General features: G+C 39.6%; 1 protein-coding gene across 1 annotated transcript in view; it reads left to right on the forward strand.

Moving 5' to 3' along the window:
* Positions 1-2,177: 2,177 nt before the first annotated feature.
* The window catches only part of anks1b (ankyrin repeat and sterile alpha motif domain containing 1B), a 54,839-nt gene continuing 35,361 nt past the window's right edge, over positions 2,178-21,655 (forward strand). The window contains exons 1-3 of the mRNA XM_062443642.1: positions 2,178-2,381; positions 10,748-10,846; positions 12,366-12,518. Of these exons, the coding sequence (XP_062299626.1) occupies positions 2,178-2,381; positions 10,748-10,846; positions 12,366-12,518 (456 nt within the window). The remainder of the gene's footprint in view (positions 2,382-10,747; positions 10,847-12,365; positions 12,519-21,655) is intronic.

Here is a 21,655-nt window from a genome sequence, read left to right on the forward strand (position 1 = left end):
AGGTTGTTTACACCAGTTCTACACATGAGGATCTTTGGCAGAAAGAATGAATAGATCTACACTATTAAGCCATACTATGGGAATCATCACTCATCGTTTGACACATAACAGCAACTCAGTCAGGATACAACTTAAAAAAAATCTGATTCTTACAAGCAAGCTATACAAGCTATGCAAACACTATACAAATATAAGTATATATAAAATCTAGGAAAAAAACATACTTATATCTCCATATTTTTTGTCCTGTCTGATTTTGTTGTAGTTAATGCTGAAACAATTAGTCAATAAACCAAATAGGGGATAAACAGAAAGTTATAGTGCAACAATTTTGATATTCAATTAATTGTTTAAATTATTTTTCATGCAAAAATCCTCTGATTCCAGCTCATGAAATATGAAGAGATGCTCCTTTTCTCTTTGATATCTTTGTAAATTGAATATCTGTGTGTTTTTAGACTGCTGGTCACACAAAACAACACATTTCAATATGTCAACTGGGGCTCTGGAGAACAGTGGGCATTTAGTTTGACATTTTATAAACCAAACCAAACTAATCCAGAGAGTAATATGCAGATTTATCCATCCTGAAAATAATTGTTGGTCGTAGCACGTGTCATAGTCATGTCCTGTTTCCCCAAATCTCTGTAGTTAATTTGGTGAGTAAATTAAAAATGATTAGCAATAGGAATGAACTAAGATCCAAGTTAGACTAAACTGGAAGTTTCTTTGGTTTTGTGTCTGTGTGTGTGTGTGTGTGTGTGTGTGTGTGTGTGTGTGTGTGTGTGTGTGTGTGTGTGTGTGTGTGTGTGTGTGTGTGTGTGTGTGTGTGTGTGTGTGTGTGTGTGTGTGTGTGTGTGTGTGATAATTTTTCTGTGTGAGATCATCCATGACTCAAAATAAGGTATATCTTCCCATTCTTGCACACACCAGTCCCTGTTTTTCTTACCAGTTTCTTCACCTGCGTACCTTTTCATCTCTATTTACTGCATTCATACCCCTTTCACTCTGTTAATTCCCCCCATCCTCCACCTCCCGATCATCCCCTCCCGTCCCTTCTCCACTCTCTCTTTTCATCTGTGAATGCAAAGCCCCTGCTAACCATGGTTACCACAGGGAGAAATCCTATTTGTGCCAAACCATCTCTGCTCCCTACTAGTGCAAACACAGCCATGCCACACCGCACCACATCACACCACACCACACCACATACAGACAAACACACACATATAGAAAGGGATGCATGCATACACTAAGTGTGGAGTGTGAGTGGGAGGGAGAGAAGGTGGGAGGGAGCGTGGCTTGCAGACAAAAGACGCTGGAGCTGTTGTGATGGCTATTATCAGCAGAGCAAGCCAGATATATGCAGAGAGGCAGAGAGAGCAGGGTGACGATCGACACCCTGAGAGAAGATAGAGACAGGAGGTAGACAGAGGAAAGTGAGGGAGAGAGCGAGGCAGAGAGATAGAGGGAGAGAGAGAGCGAGAGAGTGAGGAGACGAGGGAGGAAAGGAGCGCTCAGAGAAATGAGAGAGAGAGAGGGAGAGAGAGGGAGAGAGAGGAGGCTGCAGAAGCATACAGATGAGAGTGGGAGTACTTGATAAAGAGAAATCTACAGTACAGGCAGCTTTCGCTCTTTTTCTCTCTCTCTCTCTCACACACACACACACACTCACATACAAACACACACACGCTCAGGGGAGCAGCCAAGCGAGCGCAACAGCTGAAAAAGAAAGCGGCTGCTGTGCGCTGCAAACACACAAGGACAGTCAGTCGCTCTTGCTTGCGGATCTATACCTCCAGTCTTATCGAACACCCATCTCTAACAGGATTTTACCCCCAGGACGGAAGCTCTTTTTTCTGGATACAACTTCATTCTTCTCCTCCTTCTGATCTTCCCTCTGGCTGGACTCAGAGAAAGCAGCATCTGGCTGCCTTAACCCAAGTCAACCGTTTACCTGCTTGCACCTTTGCATGCTGACCCCCCTCTCCATCCTCACCATGCCTCTAGACTAGCCTTCTTTCCTCCTCCTCCTTCCCTTCACCTTATTTTGCCCCCCCCTCCCCCTTCCTTCCCCATTTCCCCCCTTCTCCCCTTCATTTTCCTTTTGCTGCCTTGCCAAAAGACTCTTCAAAAGCATGGCGGGCTCCTTTGACAGCCACTTTGCCCGCCATAACATGATGTGGCAGTGCCAGCTGTCTCAGCCGGACTGCCGCTGCTACCGCGTGGACGGCTACTCCCTACTGAAGCGTTTGCCCCTCCACCCCCTCATAGGTCCCCGCTGCCCGATGCAGTCCGTGGGTCAATGGCTCGACTCCATCGGCCTGGTCCAGTATGAGAACCACCTGCTGGCCAATGGATTTGACAACGTCCAGTTCATGGTGAGTGTTTCACAAGTGTGTGTGTGGTGAAAGAGGAGGGGGGCAGGAGATGTGTTGATGCTGAGAGTTTTAGGACGTGGAACATGCTTCTTTTTTTTAACCTTCCTTGATCTTTTTCTCATGTGGTGTCCGGTCTTTTTCAAGTTTTCACTCTCTCCGTGTTTTTCCCACCTTCCTTTAAGCTCACCATGCTCATCCTGCACCCCTAAGGTGTAGCTCAGTTTGTTTGTTTTTTATTTTTCACTTTGATCTCTTTCGATTATTGGATTTCCTCCTCTCTGTATCATGTTCTCTGTCCATCTCTCTCTCTCCCATTCTTCCTTCCAATCATCGCTGCCTCTCCCCACTGATGCCATGTGAGGTCCTCCTACGCACACAAGTCCTACGCCACATCTCCACCACAGCAAAAATCTAGCTCCAGCACCAAGCTGCACACATGTTCATACTGCACTGAAGACGCTTGTTGAAATCACGCTTGTAATCTACCATATACTTGTGCATGCACACACATAAAAATGCTGTGCAACCACCTGTAGCCTGTGGGTCATGATGCAACCTGATTCTCTTCTCTTTCATCTGATGATCCCTTCATCTCCAGTGACGTAGGAAGAGAACCTCACCAGGACATTTTGCATTCAGAAATACTTTTTGATGTTGGTATGAGGGTGTGTGCGTGTGTATGGTACTGAGACAGGTTTTTTAAGTGTTACAGAGACTGACACTCACAGGCAGAGAGAGTAAGCGAGCAATAAAGTAGGAATGGGGATAATAGAAGGAAAGCGGAAGAGATGCAATGAAGCCAAATCAAGAGAAAGTGCTGCAGAGGCAGAAAGACAAGAGGCAAAGCAGAGGGCTGCTGACTGGATGAGTTTATCTGAGTTGCAGATTGTCGCCGTTGGGGAAAAAAACCTCATATCTCCAAAATGGGAACTTTTTCACATTACAATACTTTATTTTATTTTATTTTTTTTGGTTGCAATCAGGTTTTATTTTAGTCAGACTTATTTATGTGGCACCTAATGATCTTTGTCTAGGCCAAAGTGATATGATTACATTGCATGTTATGTCTGACAGAAAGTCCAAAACCCAAAGACATTCAATTTACAATTATATAAAGCAGACAGAAACAGACAATCCTCACATTTTGGAAGCTGGAACTACAGTATGTTTGCAGCTTTTTGGACACAAAATGACTTCAATCATTATTTGATTATCAAAATAGTTGGTGATTCATTTTCTGTTTTAACTAACTGTCTTTTCAGCTCTAAATTCTTCTCCCATCCAGTAAAAAGGAGAGGAGACGGCTACTGTAAAAGATGTTCCGTCTTGATATTTAGTCAACTAACAGCGTATGCAGGCATCTGTATAGGTGTGTGTGCGTGTTAGTGTTTGTGCATCCCAGTCCTCCACTCAGTATGACCTGCATTTGTTCCTTTGGTTACCCTGGCAACAGGAGGAAATCACAGAATGTGTCTGTTTCTCTCTTTGTGTGCATCTCCCACACGTGGCCAGTGTGTTTCTGTGTGTTTTCCTCACACTTCTCATGCCTCGTCAAGCATTTAATACAAATTTGTTAGCTGCCTTTGGAGCAGAAATTGTCATTAGTGGTGTAGGTGTCAATGAGACACTCTTCCTCCTCGTGGCTTTCCTTTTGTACATTTCTCTTTCTTTTTCTCTCTTATTTTTCTTCTCCCTTATTTTTCTTTTTTGTATATAAAGTAGCCTCTTTTAATTAAATCTTTATAGGCAAAATATTTTAATAGGAAACATGTTGCCAGAGCATATACACAATCAAGCTAAATAATACATGCAAAGAATATATTAAGTAAGAAGTGATACATTGAATGAAAAAGCTGCCATAATTACTGATAAAGTGAGAAGAGTAAGTTTTCTGTTGATTAAAGTATCCTTCAGACTGTCTGCTAGTGCTACCAGCATCCAGTAAATGTTAGTTATCCTTATATATAGAGAGATTACAAATGGCTTTATTACCAGCATGTCAAATAACATATTGATGTAAATGACAGAGGATTGTTTTTACCATAAGCTGTGCTATGCAAGGTTAATACCCAAAATATATATATATTTTCCAGCTAAATCAGGAAGTATAAGGTTCCAACAACAACAGAAAATGTATTACAACTCTTTGGATAGTTGAATAATCCTTTTAGTCATTTTTAAGCAAGTCTGCCAAACATTTGTTGGTCGCTGCTTCTCCAATGTGAGGGGATCTGAAGCCTTTCTGTCACACATGACGGTAAACTGAATATCTCTGGACTCTGGGCTGTCAGACAAAACAAGACATTTGAAGATGTCCCTGTTGGCTATTTTGACATTTAATAAACAAAACGATTGATCAATAATGAAAACAATCCTTAGTGGCAGCTAGTACTGTTTTCTATACTGTACCTATGGTGAGTCATATTTCTGATCAATAGATAGTATAAGGACAATTGTTAACCTTTGACAACACACTGGTGAAGTCAAACTAGCCAAAAACCTTTGATGATAAAGCCTGGTGTAGAGAAGAGGAGCTATGTTAATGGGCTCTCAAATGTCTCTTACCGTCTTCTGTCGGTAAAGGAAACATAAAGCTCTCCTAAAAACACACATTTTGTGGAAGTCTTATAAAAAGGCTTTTGAGGTTTGCTGTGTGTTTACATCATATCTGTGGTTCTGCAGTGGCAGACGAGTAAATGAGTAGATGTAGGTGTGTGTTGATTGCAGCATCTGTGCATCCAGGCAACCGTTAACGTCACACATCCACTCTTCACATAATCAGTGTTTCTTTCGCTCAAAAATGTCCCTGGCTGAACCCTCCATTCATTTACACCCTTTCCTCTTACACTGGCACTCACTCAAACACCCACATGCCATCATATCAGTGTACCAATGTATTTTACTCTCATTTGCACCTCATTTATAGATGTGAAAGTTCTGGCTGTACTTCTGAGAGACTTGGGGATTCTCTGCTTTTCCTGGTCTTGCCCCTCGTCGGAAAAAATGTTTCTCAAAAGCTCCGTTGTCTCCGCAGAAATGCCTTTAGATACAATTAGTATTGTAAAGAGCTGAGATGAAACAGCCTTGGAACCATCACGACAACTTCAAAGCCCCTTTTGTAAGTGCCTCTCTCTGGGTCGCTCTCCGTTTTAAGTTTTTCTGGCGTCCGTCTTGCTTAGTTAAGCAGAGTTTCCACCTCTTTTTGTTGTGAACAGGAAGACGGTTAATGTTTTCCAACCTTGGGAAAACTCAGTGGCTCCCACAAATTGATATTAATGCAGTTGAGGCTCAGGCTTCAGGGATTACATTGGTATTGGTATGCAGCGCTCCTTTTTATTGTTGGCTTTGGATACTTCAAGGAGAGGTTTAGGGTCAAATTAATTTCAGCTCCACTCAATATGAGAAATCAAGTTAAACGGCAGACACAAACTGAAAATAAAAGCCTTTTTTCTTTTTATTTCAAGGCCGGTTCAAGTGCATCTGTAGAACTGATTGGTTTGCAAATGAATTTGACCCCAAGTCTGATCCTTTTGAGCGTATGATGGCAAAAAGGCATTGTGTAGCGTGCATACATATGCGTAAACATGGACCATGCAATCTACCATCAGCATTTGCCACTAATGGGGCCCATTAGAATGGGCGTGTCTGGTCACCTTAACCAGCAAGTAGAGGACAAGAACCACTAGACTGATGGACAAGTAGCAAAGGGGTGGAGCCGTTGTTATGGAGACGGCATTTAATGTGAAGGACAGTTGATGGAGTCTAATCATAGCCATTTTGAATGACTGTACATACTTGTATAATGTAAGTGAGAAAGAGAGAGTGGAGCTGAACAAAGAAAGTAGATTGATGTGAGTAACAAAGTAAGATTTCATTGTCAGTGTTTAGTGTGTATTCTCAAAGGCCAACTGATATTATATTGCACATTTTAATGCTGCAGCTTTGGTCTTATGAATTTCTGTAAAAGGAAGAAAAAGACGAAGAAGGGTTTTTTGTTTTTTATCATGCCCCCTGTCTTTTTTTTTTACTTTGGAGAGATGGACTAGCTGTTTCCCCCTTCTTCTAGACTTTAAGAAACAATAATCCTATATACTGCAAGGAAACAACAATATTATGAATGAAACATACATGTCAATTTCCATATTTCGTTGGTTCAAAGGCGGAAGCTCTAATCCTTCTCATAAAGACATGTATTATTCAAACCACCACCGATTTGGAGGCCCCTGTTTGAAGAGCAACTTAAGTCACTGCTTTTTCACATATGCAAAGAAAAAAAAATAGATAAGTCAAACGGCAACAGGTTTGTAAAGAAACCAAAACAAATTTAAATTATTGACTAAAAGTACAATTGAGGACGGAGAGGAGACGGTTTGAATAGCAAGTGAGAGCGAGGCAACGATATAATGAGAAAAGAGGACATCTTCTTTGATAGCAGAGCAATGGGGAACAGCAGAGGAATGAGAGAGAAGCCGAGGGATGAACACAGGGCATGAAGAGATACAATAGGCCGAGCATGATTTGTAGTACTTGCCTATGCCTGTTGGCGCTGATAACGGCCTCCACTACCATCATTAAATATCAGTTTTAGCTCCATCCCTATTCTTGTCTTAACCCCCCGATGTTGGCTATGAATTTTAATTTCTGTGTTCAGAGAGCTTGTGATCCTCCATGGTGCTCTTCTTAAGCTGTGTGGTCATAGTATCACAAGCTAACCACGAGCCATAGCAACTGTATCAACATTACGGATGCTAAACACCTTCCATCACCAGCATGACGCATTATTAGTGTTCATACCATTGAAGCATGCCAAGTGTTTAGGAACTTCTCATCCATATACATGGCACAATAACTTTTTGTATTTCCAGCAAACAAAATAAACAATATGAGCCTCCCAGTAAATAAGAGAAAATGAATGAATTATTTGTGTTATTATTACTCATTTATCCTGATTCTACTGATCCATCATGCACACTTGAAAATGGGAGACAGAACAAAACAGGACAAAAAAAAAGTTTGTAGAGAGAAAGAAGACACATTTAAGAAATCCATCTCTTTCTATCAGGAGCCCAACAGGGAGCAATTAGTCATGCCTTTGTAACCCCCCACAATCTACTCCGCGCCGACTCTGAGAGTCATTACTCCACTGTGAAGTTGTGGCATGGTAACTCCAATGCCGGCTCTGCTCTGCACTCTATTAATCAGCCTGGGAGCTGATCTATGAACTGCACTCTTCTCACAGAGGTCTCGGCGTGCAGGTTGGTGAGGAGAATGTGAAAAGAATAAGTTTAGCCACCGGATGAGCCCAATCAGCTGCTGCCACCTCAGGAAGCCTAGCCACTACAAGGGACAGACTAGTGGAGCCCTGGAGACAAAGCTATACCAATAAGCCTGCAGCAACATCACTCACTGACTCTGGGCTTTTTTTCCCTCAAAGTTTGTAGAGTTTTTAAACTTCCATTCATCAAGGTAAAGTTTAGAGAACCCACTGAGGGTGCTATTATAGAAACATGGAATTAACTGAGAGTCCAAATTAATAAATCTGTGCGCACAGATGAATTAACTGAGAGGTGAATCATGAATTGAAATTAAACATGCAAAACTTCCAATATGGGCCTATGACACTGATAATAAATATAGGTGGTTTGGATAGAAGGTATAAGGTAACATTATTTCTTCATACACAATAAATGAAAATGATTAACAAAGAAAAACATTGATAAAAACTTTTCTATGTATCCAGTATGTTGCACATAATACGTCGGACATTGAGAGCTCTTTATAAGACACTGTCCTAGTTGATTGTCAGTGCATAATTTGTATATGAGGATAAAATGTGGCCTGGGGAGGTCTTTTGAGTTATTATTAACAACTGTGACTCACTCATCTTTAATCTTGTAAACGCAGTGTTGTGTATCCTTGCCTGACAGATGTAAACCTACATTGTTAAATCCACGTTGATGAGCTAGCAGTCGTCTTCTTGCCTTTTGTTGGCACATCACTATGTTTCTATGTCACCAGCAGCAGGGAAGTTGTATTTTATTGTATCGCTGGCTCCCACAGCACAACTTCCTGTGAATGTGGGTTATAATATAGTATAAGTTCCCCTACTTTTCAGACTTGTTATTAGTCTGTGATGTTATTTAGCTGGTATGGCGATTACATGTTGTATTACATTACTTATTTTATTTATTTATTTATTTTTAACATAATTATAATTCCCTTCTTCTCCATATTCACAGTCTGGCTTCAAAATTACCTTAAACTGCGCGCTCAGTTTAACAATGAACTCTCATGGCTTGTTAATTAGTTCATATGGTTTATTGATGCAAGCACACAGATTGCTAAATTGAGTGTATGGTTTTAGTAATTAATACTAAGAGTTCCACACCAGTGGGTTGTTTTTTTTGTACCACATGACTTCTTCCTTTGTAAAGTTGTCAGACAGTGCACAAGTGATGTAATGAGTGCTACTCATGAACGTTTACTCACAATTTTCAGAGGTTTCAAGACAAACTGTAAATTTGGGTTACGAACCCTTACCTTTTCATTGTAATTCCTGCAGTGCTTCCACATTACCTGATTAAATGGATATTTCCCTCCACTTTTCTTCTACTGTATGTCTGATATTTCAGTTACTTGTCAGATCTGGGCCTACCTGCAGCACTTAGGTAAAATGTAAAAATCCAGTAATTGATTGTGTAATAATTATCATCACCCAAGATAATATTTCATTCTTATGGATGTCTTGATGGAGATGTAATGGAAAGTACAAGCAGAGATAATTGGAAGATGTAGGACACAGTGAAATAATAGGTATTCCTGCATAAGTTGAATACTCAGTTTTTATCTTTCCTATAAATTCCCAGCTGAATGAGACACTATAGTTATAGTTATTTTACATCTTTCTATCACACAGAAGATTTAGACTATTAGATATTAGATATGTTGGCATATTTTGCATGCATGCTTGCAGCACATCGGTGGTGTAAAAGAAGTGACGCCACCTGAGCAGAGATTTCTCTGGCGAATGATCTTCAGGATCTTGGTGGGAACACTAAACGACAACTATCTCCTAGCCAAAATTAAAATGTCACAGCCGTGGAGCTGAATGTCTTTCCGAGGTCACAGTGACCCCCCCCAGAGTCAACGTCTGGACAACAGTGAAATGGAGGAAGGAAAAAAGCAGATGGGTATCTACCTGCTTTCTTTCTCCTCGTCTGTTGGGTGTTTACCACAGTTAGTTTGACAGAAAAGAGATGTAGAGGGGCTGACAAGTGTAATCCTTCAGTCCTACACCAGAGACTGCCTCCAGGCTATGTCACACAGTCTCTCTCCTTCTATTTCTTTATCATCATTTTGGTAATAACCTCGCTTTTACTTTTCACGTCTGTCAGATGACCCTATTTTTGATGGCATCTCTGGCTGAGTTGGCCTTTCTCCCAGCTGTCAACAAACACCACATCTTTTCCCATCCCTCCCTGCATTCCTCCTTTCCTCTAATTATCCATTTGCACGAAGACTCCGTCTCTCTGTCTCTCTAGAGGGGGGATCACTGATATGTCTTTTAAGGTTTTTCATTGGATAATTTACAAGTGAAACTGTATGATACCCATAAAGGCGTGTGTGTGTGTGTGTGTGCGCCAGACTCAATAATATAAATATACTTTATTTTATTGTGTTGGTTGGAGCTTTGCCACTGATGTTTCATTACTTGTCTTTTCTTACTTGTGTCTTCTATCATGCTCTCACTGAGATTGTTGTTAATATTAAAGCCAATCATCAGGAAGTACAAACAATTCTTCTTTAATTCACTGACCACACCTGTGGTTTTGCAGCTTTTAACGTGTTTACTACCACTCACATATAACTTTACATCACACTTAAACATTTTGCATAACTACGCAGCTATATTTTAGGAATTTTAATGTATTTTTTCACTGTTCAACAATGCTAAGCAGTTTGTATTCCTCTCTGTACAATGTAAACATATATTATGACTCTTGTTTGACTTCTGTAATCCATCAAAGAAAACCTTGTGAATTGACATTATTGTTACAAGGTAACAAAGTGTTGCTTTAAAATCGATCTGCACATAAAGTACATTGCCATGCAATAATACTGAAATGTATTACAGACTTTAAGCTTCACGAGTCTGCAACATTTGCATCAGCAGAAAGGCTGACTCTGTTGATGTGTTGTTTTGTCTTTGTGACAACATTAAAACTAAATATCACCACTGTATTTCAATTGTACTAAACAATTCCCATTAAAGTTGTGTTACAGCCATTACTCGTTGCATTGTCTGTTTTTGCCGGAGAAATGCTACATGAATGCTAACATTTACTGTTGTTTTTTTTGCTCTGCAGGGCAGCAATGTGGTGGAGGACCAGGACCTGCTGGAAATTGGGATTCTCAACTCAGCCCACAGACAACGCCTCCTGCAGGCAATACGGCTGCTGCCTAGGGTCAGTACTGCAGCTAATCAAGCAATCAAATTACAGCGGAGCATACATTCAGAAAGTCTGAGCTTTGTAATCTCTGGAGTGTCAGACTCATGCATATTACATACATTCATGGTCAATCTTTCACTTGCAGCTGCAGCCAATTTCATTTGTGTAGTATAGAACTCGGCAAATCTCCTGCTCCATCTGTATTCCCGTGTGATATAACTCTCTCTGTGGGTGGTTGGGTTTCTCGCCGCATGTTATTCTGAATACTTGAACAAACCGCCAAGGAGTTGTGGAATTCAGAAGAAAATGTACTAAGCCACATTACTGTAGATCACAGCTTCCAAACCACATCAACTTACATGATGCATGAAAATGCTAAATCCACACCGTCCTGCATCTGTGAAATTCACACACACAAATTCATATGAAACACTTTGAACTCTAGAAAAGGGCTTCTGCTCAGTCCCTCAATAAAAAAAAATACTTTAAAAGTGCCAGAATAATCAGTATTGGAGTAATTCACTTTTGGAATAAAAAAACTTAAAGGCTTGTACAGTAGGAAAGTTTGGTGTCAGGGAGTATGATCAAAGGTGTGGGACTGTTTGAGAGAGCAAAAAAAAAAAAAAAAAAGAGTCCAGTAGAGAGGATAGACTGTGAGCTCAGAGATAAGCAGGTTTCATAGAGACACCCTGAAAACTTTGATCTCCAGTCAGCACTTCCCTCCTCTCATCTGCACTAAACTTTCCAAAACACTGTATCTTTAAATTTTGCCCTCTCAAACTCACATATGCACTAACATACATAAGTGAAAACTCCCCTTCCGGTGGATAGTGTGAGATATGCATGTTTGAAGCTCCATAAGCTCTCTGAAGCAGCTTTAACTGTCAAAATACAAGTGAATGAATTATTAATTATCAGCTTCACATGAAGCAGTTCACCCAAGGCAATAACCTCACTGCTGCTGCCGTCCTCTTCTGTCCTTTCCCAAAAGTTAGGATGATCAAGAAGCACATGATCTTGAGCATCAGTATTAATACTGTGAGCAACATTTGCTCATTATATGTAGCTTTTCCACTTCTTTCCTACTCATCCTTGCTGAACTGGAGAAGGTATTTGACATGAATCTTTAATGATCACCATGTAGAAATCAGGCTATTGCAGCAGAATATGGAAGGTAAAATTGAAGAAATTAATTACATAGAGTATAAATAGAGTTTATGCAACTGTAGAGTTATGTAAGAAATAGGTATGTAGGCTGTATTATACTGTAGTTGGCATATGTACAGTGTGTGGATACCAGCTGTTCTTTGATCCAAAGCTCCAGGTCAAAGATGGTGTAGCATATGGGCAGAAGAACAGCTAAACAAATCAAATGTTTGCTCACAGTATTTGTATTTATGGAGAAAGAGGAACACATTAATGTCATGCAACATCTCAAGAGATTTCGGGAAGCACTTTGAGTCTTTGAAAGAAATGCAGACAAGTAATAAGCAGTTAAAAATACAAAACGTTGTCCTTCCTTTCTGTACCCAAGGTGCGGCCTGTCGGTTATGATGGCAACAACCCCACGTCGGTGGCAGAGTGGTTGGAGTCACTGGAGCTCGGTGACTACACCAAGTCCTTCCTCATCAATGGTTACACCTCCATGGAGCTGGTCAAGAAGATCTGGGAGATTGAACTCATTAACGTGAGTCTTATTTCCTTTTCCTTTTTCCTGTCTGTACACTGCTGAATAATATATGTAGTAAAGAATAAGGTTGGCAGCATTCTATCATTGTCAACAAATTCCATAAAAAGACCAAAACCAGCAAAGAATCCTAACAATTATTGTCTGTGCAGTCACAGTCAGATGTATCATATTCCTCTGTGTCATAGAGCTCTATTGTTGTTGAAAAACACATCAAAGAACCACGCTGTTGCATACACCGTCCTGCTGCTGAATACTCACTAGTGTACAAAATCTGTATTCATCCACTGCTAAAAATAGTCCCCCAAAAATGCTACTTCTACTCCTATTTGAGTAATATTCACTTCAAAACTACAGTGCTGTAGCTGTTAATAAATATGTATTAGTACTTTTTTTTAAATGAAAATATATATGATATTTGTGACTTGTTTAAAAGATCTTTAGGTTGAACCAGCGGGGAGAAGGTTGCTGCTGGCAGGAAAGGGATGTTAGAAAGTATTGCCAGGTTTTGGTCTTTTTCATGGGATTTGTTGACAACAAGAAAATATAGAATAACATCAGTTTTACCCTCAAACAAAACAATTCATCATAAAACAAGACAGATTTCTGCAAATGGTACAGATTTCACTTTTAGAATGATTTTTTTGCCAAGTGGTGCTGTCTTGATACAAACTTAGTAATCCCTCTTGTGTCGACACACAGTGTTAGCTCTTACTTTGAGGGAATTTGTGTGACAAAGTCAAATTGTTCCCTCACACAAGCAGATTAACTCAATCTGTAGGCAGAGAGGAAAACATGTTTTTAGATTAGATGATTGCCTACAATAGATAACAGTCAGAGGCTGCAGCCTTGTAAAGCTGAATGCTTGTTCGTGTCCTCATATTTCACCTTTGTGACAGAATGAGTTTGTATCTCCTACTCAACACATTGCACTACAGACCCACATGTCAGTATACACATGATCTTTGTCCTTTGGCTTTGTATCCAAAGCAAGGTAAAAGTCGATGTGAAAGTTCCCTCAGTGGGAAGGATGCCGAGGTCATACTGTGCAGAATGCCCATCAGGCTTTTCTTCTCATTACTGAGCAATGCGTGCAGGGAATACAAATCTGAAGGAGGGTTATTTTTGCTGTTACATCATTACTTTACTGCTTCTTTTTTTGGGTTCATGTGTCATAAGAGCTCTTCGTCTTGCTGTACTAGTTTATGATTTGAAATTTGCAGTAATAAAGAATAAATAGCGTTTTTTTCCCCTGATTGAATTCCCTCTTACTGTAAATATCATTCATGGTTGATGATAACAAGGTTTGACATGTTAGCTCCTATGTTGTCACAAGTAGTGCAGGTTTATGATTCAATTTTTACCAACATAAAATCTGCACTAGAGATGGGATTTGCTGCAGCCTGATCTCATCGGAGTGATGTGCTTCTTTGATGCTCGGAGTGTAACGAAATCATGCTCGATTGCAGAGGGCGCCTGTCTGGCTGATTTCAATGAGAGAGAGGGAGAGAGAGAGGAAGAGAGCAGAGAGAGAGAAGGGGTGTTTTTCCTACCCAGCGGAGGATAAAGTGATAAAGTGATGAGTGATCAGCTGGAGGAGGTGGAGAGGGAGTTATATAAGCATGTGGGATGCAAGATGTTTCACAGCGCTGGGGATACCGCCCACATGCTGCACTTGAGTGTGTGTATGGGTTTGTGTTTCTGGATGCATATGTGAGACAGAAAATGTGTGAATGCATGCATACAGTATGTTTTATATATGTGTTTGAAGGTATGACTTTTAAAACATAAGCCGACCTATATATCCATCTTCTTTCCTTTTTGGACATTCCAAGAGCCTTAAATTATGTAATATGCATATGTCACACATATAATATATACCACCTGAATGATTTTATGTAGACTTGCTTGCATGGAAAACATACATATTTTTGTTTATATACTGAGAAGAATTGGCCTTCTGTGTGGGAAAGACCAGCTGCAGTGCAGACATCAGCCACTAGAGGCTGCACAAGTACACTATATACTTTTGGTCTGGGGCAAGTTTTCATGATTTAGGCCCTTTATTTCCAGATAAGGGTTTTAATGCTACAGCATTCTGTCATATTTGATGATATTCTCTGGCCAACTTTTTGGCAATAGTTTGGGAATGCCATTTTCCTGTGTCAACATGACAATGCACTTATGCACAACATGAGGTCCATAAATAAATGTATGTTTGAGTTTGAGTTTGATGTGGAAGAACTGTACTTTATGGGTTACTTGTTTTCATATAATGACATAACATTTAACTGTTAACTCAAAGGAAGTTTCCTGGAAACAAAATTGTAATGTGTGGTACTAATTTTAGGAAAAAACAGAGGTGGTACACAAATAATTAATTACAACTAATTGCTAGAGTAACCTTGATGGATCACCAGCCATTTAACTACCAGAGCAGCCCTCAAAGTACTAAAGCATACTGCAGAAAAACATTAAAAGAAACTATCAAAGGAAACCTTTGCTGCAGGCTATATTTACTTAAAGCAGAGCTATTCTGCTTTCAAATTTACATTAAAATTTCTATGCAAGCTTTCATGTAAGTTGTGTAAGTATGCAGTACATATCTGTATTGGGTAACATTTAAGAAAAATATAGTAAAAAAAAAAAGAATGCAGGCCAGACACCGTCAGCAGTTACATGTACTCTATACTTTAGCATACCCTAACATATAAATATTATATGAGGCAAGAACTGTACAACAAACTAGCTGTAAGTTAACTCTAATAACTCTACTTACAGTGTTTTTTATAGTGAGAGAATATGAACAGTGCTGTATGTACAGTCTGCTTCAATTTCCATATGAAAAAATATGTTGTTGTTGTGCAGTGTTTGTTACACTATAACATTTGTACAATAAGCTGATGTAGTATGTCAACACAATTAATAAAAATTAAATCAGGTTCTCTGAGCTTTATCTCTGTTATGACCTATAATTAGTACCAAATTACATTGTTTTTTTTCCAAGAAATTATCCAGGAAGCTCATTAGGAAATTACCCGCAGCATTATCCTGGACTGGCCTGCACAGAGTCATAACCCAGACTCCCAGTGGGGCCAGTTAAAGCTTCACATCAATGCCCGCAGTTTTTGAATGTGATTTTTAACAATCGCATGTGAGTATAATGTCCAGGTTTCCACCTACTTTTTTGCATTTTCTGTGAATCAATTAATCGAAGCATGTTGTTTATTTTCTAGATTGTGTGTAAGTGCATGTGAAAAAGTGTGTCTGTGTTGTGCAAGCTGTCCTCCAATGACTGCAGTACACTGTCACTTAAGTCTCTGGGGTGATTGAGAGGTCACTGCTGCACCTGAGAGCAAAGTGTGTGTTGAGAGAGATAGTGTTGTGGGCAGATGCAGTAAAGGGCAGGTACATGTAAGACAGAAAGGGAAAATGAGTCTTTGAGTTTGGCCGCTGCTTTTATGTAATCACTGGATAATCGCTATGGGCAACAAATCTGTGGTGTCCAGGGAGACAAGGGAGGAGCGTTAAGCATTGTTGGAGCATTTTATAAATAGACAGATACAAGTGTGTGTGTGTGTGTGTGTGGTTATAGGTGTGTGTGTGTGTCCTTTTGATTGGGCACATATGTGCTGGCCTGCTGTTGTGGGATTAAAGCAGTATTCTCAAAACACCTTTTAATCCTGCCTGCCCCCCTCCACACACACACACACACACACACACACACACACACACACACACACACACACACACACACACACACACACACACAGTGGGACAATATACTGCAGAGAGAGAAAAAGCAGGTGCAGCTCTCTCCCTCACTGCAGTGGATGTGTGTAGTTGTGCCCCTTCAGAGTTTGTATCAACAGAGTAGATTGACTCATCTGAGTCACACCTGGTCCAGGTTAACTGTTACATTAAGTCAGTATGAAGGATATTAATGGATCATCTCTGTTTATCACAACTTTGGTCTTGTGTTTGTAGTTTTGACAAATGTTTCTCTCAGTTAGACTAACAGTCTAATCTTCATCTTCCCAAAAATGTACAAGAATGTAAAACCAGAGGCAAATTTTCTATAAGATTATTTTCTTCTCAATTTATTATTACAATATATATTCATTAAACATACTTTAATCACCCTTATGTAGTTTGATGGGATAATAAACTTCCTGTTGTAAACATTTATTAGTTTAATAACTTCCTGGTTCAATTTTGACCAATCTATAGTTATAAACTCACACAAATTTCTTGTGAAATGAAGGCTTAAGCTAATACAAATTATCTAACCACTTTATTTGGAGGTGAAACAGAAAGTGAGTGCGCCCAAAATATCTGTTAGCATTTATGGATATTTAGTTGGGTCATTATTTTAGCGTCAACCTTTGCATCCTCTTCTCAATAAAACTTTTTAAAGCATTCAGAGTGTCCTGAATTCCCACATCTTGACAAATAAGTTGCTGACAGAAGTTTTGTAAAGAGAAAAAAAAATCGTCCTTTAACATGTGTTTAGAGCTTAGTCACCATCAGTGTCAGTCAGTGTACTGTATATAATGTACAAGTAATGTTGAGATGATTTAATTATTTTAAGAAGTCATGTATGGTGGAATTGAAATCGAAAGACCTAAAATGAAAACTCATTAAATCAAACTTTCCTACACTGAATCATTACATTTAAAATGAATAATTAATAGGCATTCATTATTAAAAATGGTTGAGTAAGTGCGCACACACTGCTTTAATTGGAGTTTGAACTAATCACGTTCCATTGAATGTTCTGTGCTAATTTGCCTTCACCTATATACTGTGGCACTGAAATGATTAGAAGATTGATTAGTTGATCACCAACAAAGTATTGACCACTTGGAGAACTTGTTAATGTTTCAGTGTTTGGTGTCTATAGTTTATTGTCATCACCTGATGAGTATGTGCTTGCAAGCCTTCCATTCAGACCATTGCAAATAGATCTCTGTGTGTGTGGCAGCAGTTTTTGAATATCTTTGTCTTTGGGGAGCTGCCATTTAAGCTGCTTTGAGCCCTTAATTTCCCCCTGAACCCAAACTAATTTAAAGGGTTGTGTCAGGTACTTGAGCCTGTAATAATTGCAAGACATTATTACTTTCTCAGCCTGCTTTTAATATCACAACTTTCTTGGTAAAAATCTGTCAGCTGTCTCAAGAATAATTTACTGTGATAATCTTTGGTTTGACGAGGCTTCGGGTCACAACCTGGGCTGTGGGGAAAGTGCTTGTTGTGAGCTGGATTCAGACTGACACCTTGACTTTGAAAAGCTTTTCTACATTAATGGCTCAGCTGTAATTACTTTGACAATCAGTGTCAGTTTTCGAATATAGGAGAAGTTTGAAAAAACTGTTTCTGTATTTTTTAAGTTCAACACCAATATAAATATTTTCAATATGTTATCAGTAATAAAGATGATAAAACTTATATATTTAAGTTTTTTATGTGCCAGTTATCTCTTTTATCCACTTATAGATTAACGGACCCTCAAAATACATATTCATTTCCCTGCAGTGCATTGAGCTCCAGACACATCCTGTAAAAATCCACAGGGTGGCGCTCCTGCCTCTCAGTTTAGTCCGACCACCTTCTATTCAGGCAGAAAAGTACAAAACAACTGCGTCAAGGCTGCAAATTGCTCTTGTTTCAAGTGAGTCCTCGGGGAGCCCAGAGCGAAGCAATTAGAAATGGATTTCGTTTTGGAAAGCCACAATCACGAAGGTGGAGTGCAGATAGTTTCTGGTCCCCGAAGAACAATTCCCTTAATGTTTTCTAGATAAGTGGACCCGGATATCACAGAGACGGCTGTGATAAGTTTGTGTGTTTGTGAGTATGGGTTGTGTGTCCTTGGTTATCTGTATGTATGTACGCATTTGAAGTGAAGATGCAACTGATTGAAGGTCAGGGAGGAAACTGAAGATGAAAATAAAAGAAAGTCCTGAGTCTTGCATAAATACCTGTTCACCTAGATCAGATGTTCCCAACTTTTTGTTTTGGTTGTGACCTCTTAATATGAATCAGTGTCATTGCTGCCCTTTGTGATGGGTTGCATGTATGTAAGTTGTAAGCAGTTCAGAGGTTGGGAACCACTGCTCTATGTGAGAGAGTACACTCGGGTTTGGGGCTTTGAACGCAATGTAGAAGGAGTTGATAATAAAGATCAAGTTTTCTATCACAGTATATGAAAAACTTAATAATTAAAGAGTTTATTCATAAACATCCAAACATAAAATTATGTTGTGTGTTTCACTAATAGAGAGTATGAGCAAAGGGTTACATTTTATAGAAACCTGTTAAAATATTCAGCGTTTTAGCAGCCCACTTTTGGATTCTGGGTCAATTTTAAATGAAGCAAGCTCAGTTATAACGACAATAAATTCTGAACTTCGTCCCTACGTCTCATAAATAAGGCTAAAATAATTCAAACTAATGGTCACAACATAAAGCTCTGTCACTGTAAAATTATCCAGGAGAAATGAGTGTTTCTAGGGTCATTAAGGATGTCATATGGTTAAATGAGAAACTTCATACCAGTTAATTGTGTTAAATATTTGACAAATCCAGGTGAATCACTGGAAATTACATGTGTGTGTTATGTAGTTATGTGAGAAGCTTGTTGAAGCTCGTCAAGGTGGAGCTCATTTTACACTGTTGGGTGGGTAAATTTGCAACATAGCATGTTTTTTATGTTATGTTTTGTAAATGAAATCTTAATCTCTACAGTGGCAAGCTGTCAGATAAATATAGTGGGGTAAAATCTACAGTACACCCCACTGAAATGTGGTAATTTATCTGATCATCTTGGAGGGGTCACGACCGTTGGGGTTGGCCACCACTAACCAAAAACAACCTAGTGCAGCTGATCGCTGTTTAATGTATCATTGTGCCCATCCCTTACATGTGAAGGCCTGTTAGTGTGTGTTCTTTGTGTGGGTGTGCAAGTGGGTGTATGTGTGTGTGTGATTCACCTACAGGGCCCGACTTGTCTCTGCATTCCCCTCTATTATTACAACATGCCTTTTCAGGAGGTATAAGCACACAGAAATGGGAATGTGTTCTGAAAACCTTGAAATGACTAACTGTGTGTGTGTGTGTGTGTGTGTGTGTGTGTGTGTGTGTGTGTGTGTGTGCGCGCGCGTTTAACTGTATGAGCGGTCCAAAATATATTGAGGACAGTCATGAGAGTTCAGCCTTTCTTCTACTGCTTGTACTCTGTTGCCATGACGGCTACTAGTTACCATAGAGACTAGAGATATGTGCACTTGGTATAAATGAATTGAAATGTATTTGTGTGTACGTGCGTGATGTGTGAACTCAATCCTTTTCCCAACACTATTCCAAACACTCTGAATCTGTGTGTGTGTATGTGTATGTGTGTGTGTATGTGTGTGTGTGTGTGTGTGTGTGTGTGTGTGTGTGTGTGTCATTTTCCTGTGTTTATTACCTTCTTTGTCACCTCTCCAAATGGACAGATTGTCTCACATCCCAGCACCAGATGGTTCCTGCCTTCGTTAGACACTACAGGATTAAACCCTATATAATATACGATAGTACCTACACACTCACACACACACACACATGTATGAAGTAACAGAGTACCACATGCATCCACAGTTCTGTTAGTTTATCTGATCACATATTCACGAGTTCTCCCAACTAAAAGACGTCTTCATGTGTGTTAAACGTATGTGATTTCGACTGTGGATGTGTGTCTGACATGTCCAAAAATGCATGGATACTCTACTTTCACATACAGTACGTGTGAAAAGGGAGTGAGTAGTAGCTGCTGTTAATTTTCGTGTGGGTGGATTTGCCTCAGGACTGCAGTGTACTTCACTGTCCCTGCTCACTGATATTGCACTCCTGCAGCCTTATTTGGCGATTGCACTTCCTGTTGTAGCGCTCACCGTGCCGGGGGTTGGTGTAGGAGGTATCAGGGGAGAGAATGTGTGTGACACCCCTGAGCACACCCTGAACTTATGACTCCGTAGTACTGCTGTAGCAGCTGCTTCATTTGTTAAGTCTATGGATTAATCCCTCCTCCTCAGGTGTTCATGTTTACTGATAGAGATGGGGTGGATATGTGTTAATGGCTAATGCCATTAATGTATTGATTCATGTTAATTCCGTTTTCTTCAGAACTACATTAATAGTTGGATGAATTCATCAGTTTCCCTTTTGGTTTTACTCAAACGTGTGCTTACTTGTGAAAACGTAGAATTTCAGCTGTCAGGGAAGTTAAAGAGCTTTCTGTAATTTGAACGCACTCCACTGAGTCAGGAATACTGAGGCTAATTTACATGTCATAGGTTTTTAGATGCTTTAAAATAGTAAACTTGGTTAAATATGAACATAATAAGGGTGTGGATTTAATAGTTCCCTTACATTTTTCCTCAAATTTGTGGTTACCGAGGCCCAATGATGTAGTGGTTGAGACCTCCCTTGCTATTTCCACATGTACCCACAAACCAACAGTAATTCCTGTGTCCCTGTCAGCCATGGTTGACTTGTTCATTCTGGACAATGGTAACTGCATAGTGGATCAAGTAGCTTTTAGGTAGAGATTCAAATACGTTGGTAAAATGTCCCTTTAATGGTATATTTACTAAATTGTTATATAATTGTTGTTGTTTAGTAGTGTTTTTATAGAGATGACACGACATGGAGTCACACACTAGCTGGTTTTATTCCACTGGATCACTTAAGTAGACTCTTGTGAAGACACAAATAGTCCAAATGACGCTGAGCTTTGTGGGTTGAATTTCATTTATGTGACACTTGCAGTCACACGCAGGCGAATATAAACTCTCATACATAAACACATGCACATGCTCAATATAAAACACCAAGCATGTACACACACACACACACGCACACACACACACACAAGCTCTAGTTGTGTCCTCCAGATCAGATGTCAGACGTATTTGATTACTTACCCAGATAAGGATGATTAGTGTCTCCTGGACATATTCATGTAATATAAGCCAGCTCATTGATGACGTTGCACTGTAGTCAATGAGGCCCAAAGGAACATAGCAAAAGATTGATTATGATAAGATAAATGAGCATTTCTCTGCTCTGAGGCATTTCCTTAAATGTCTTTTTTAAACAGT

Source organism: Scomber scombrus, chromosome 22 (genome assembly GCF_963691925.1).
Source record: "Scomber scombrus chromosome 22, fScoSco1.1, whole genome shotgun sequence".
Taxonomy (NCBI): Eukaryota; Metazoa; Chordata; class Actinopteri; order Scombriformes; family Scombridae; genus Scomber; species Scomber scombrus.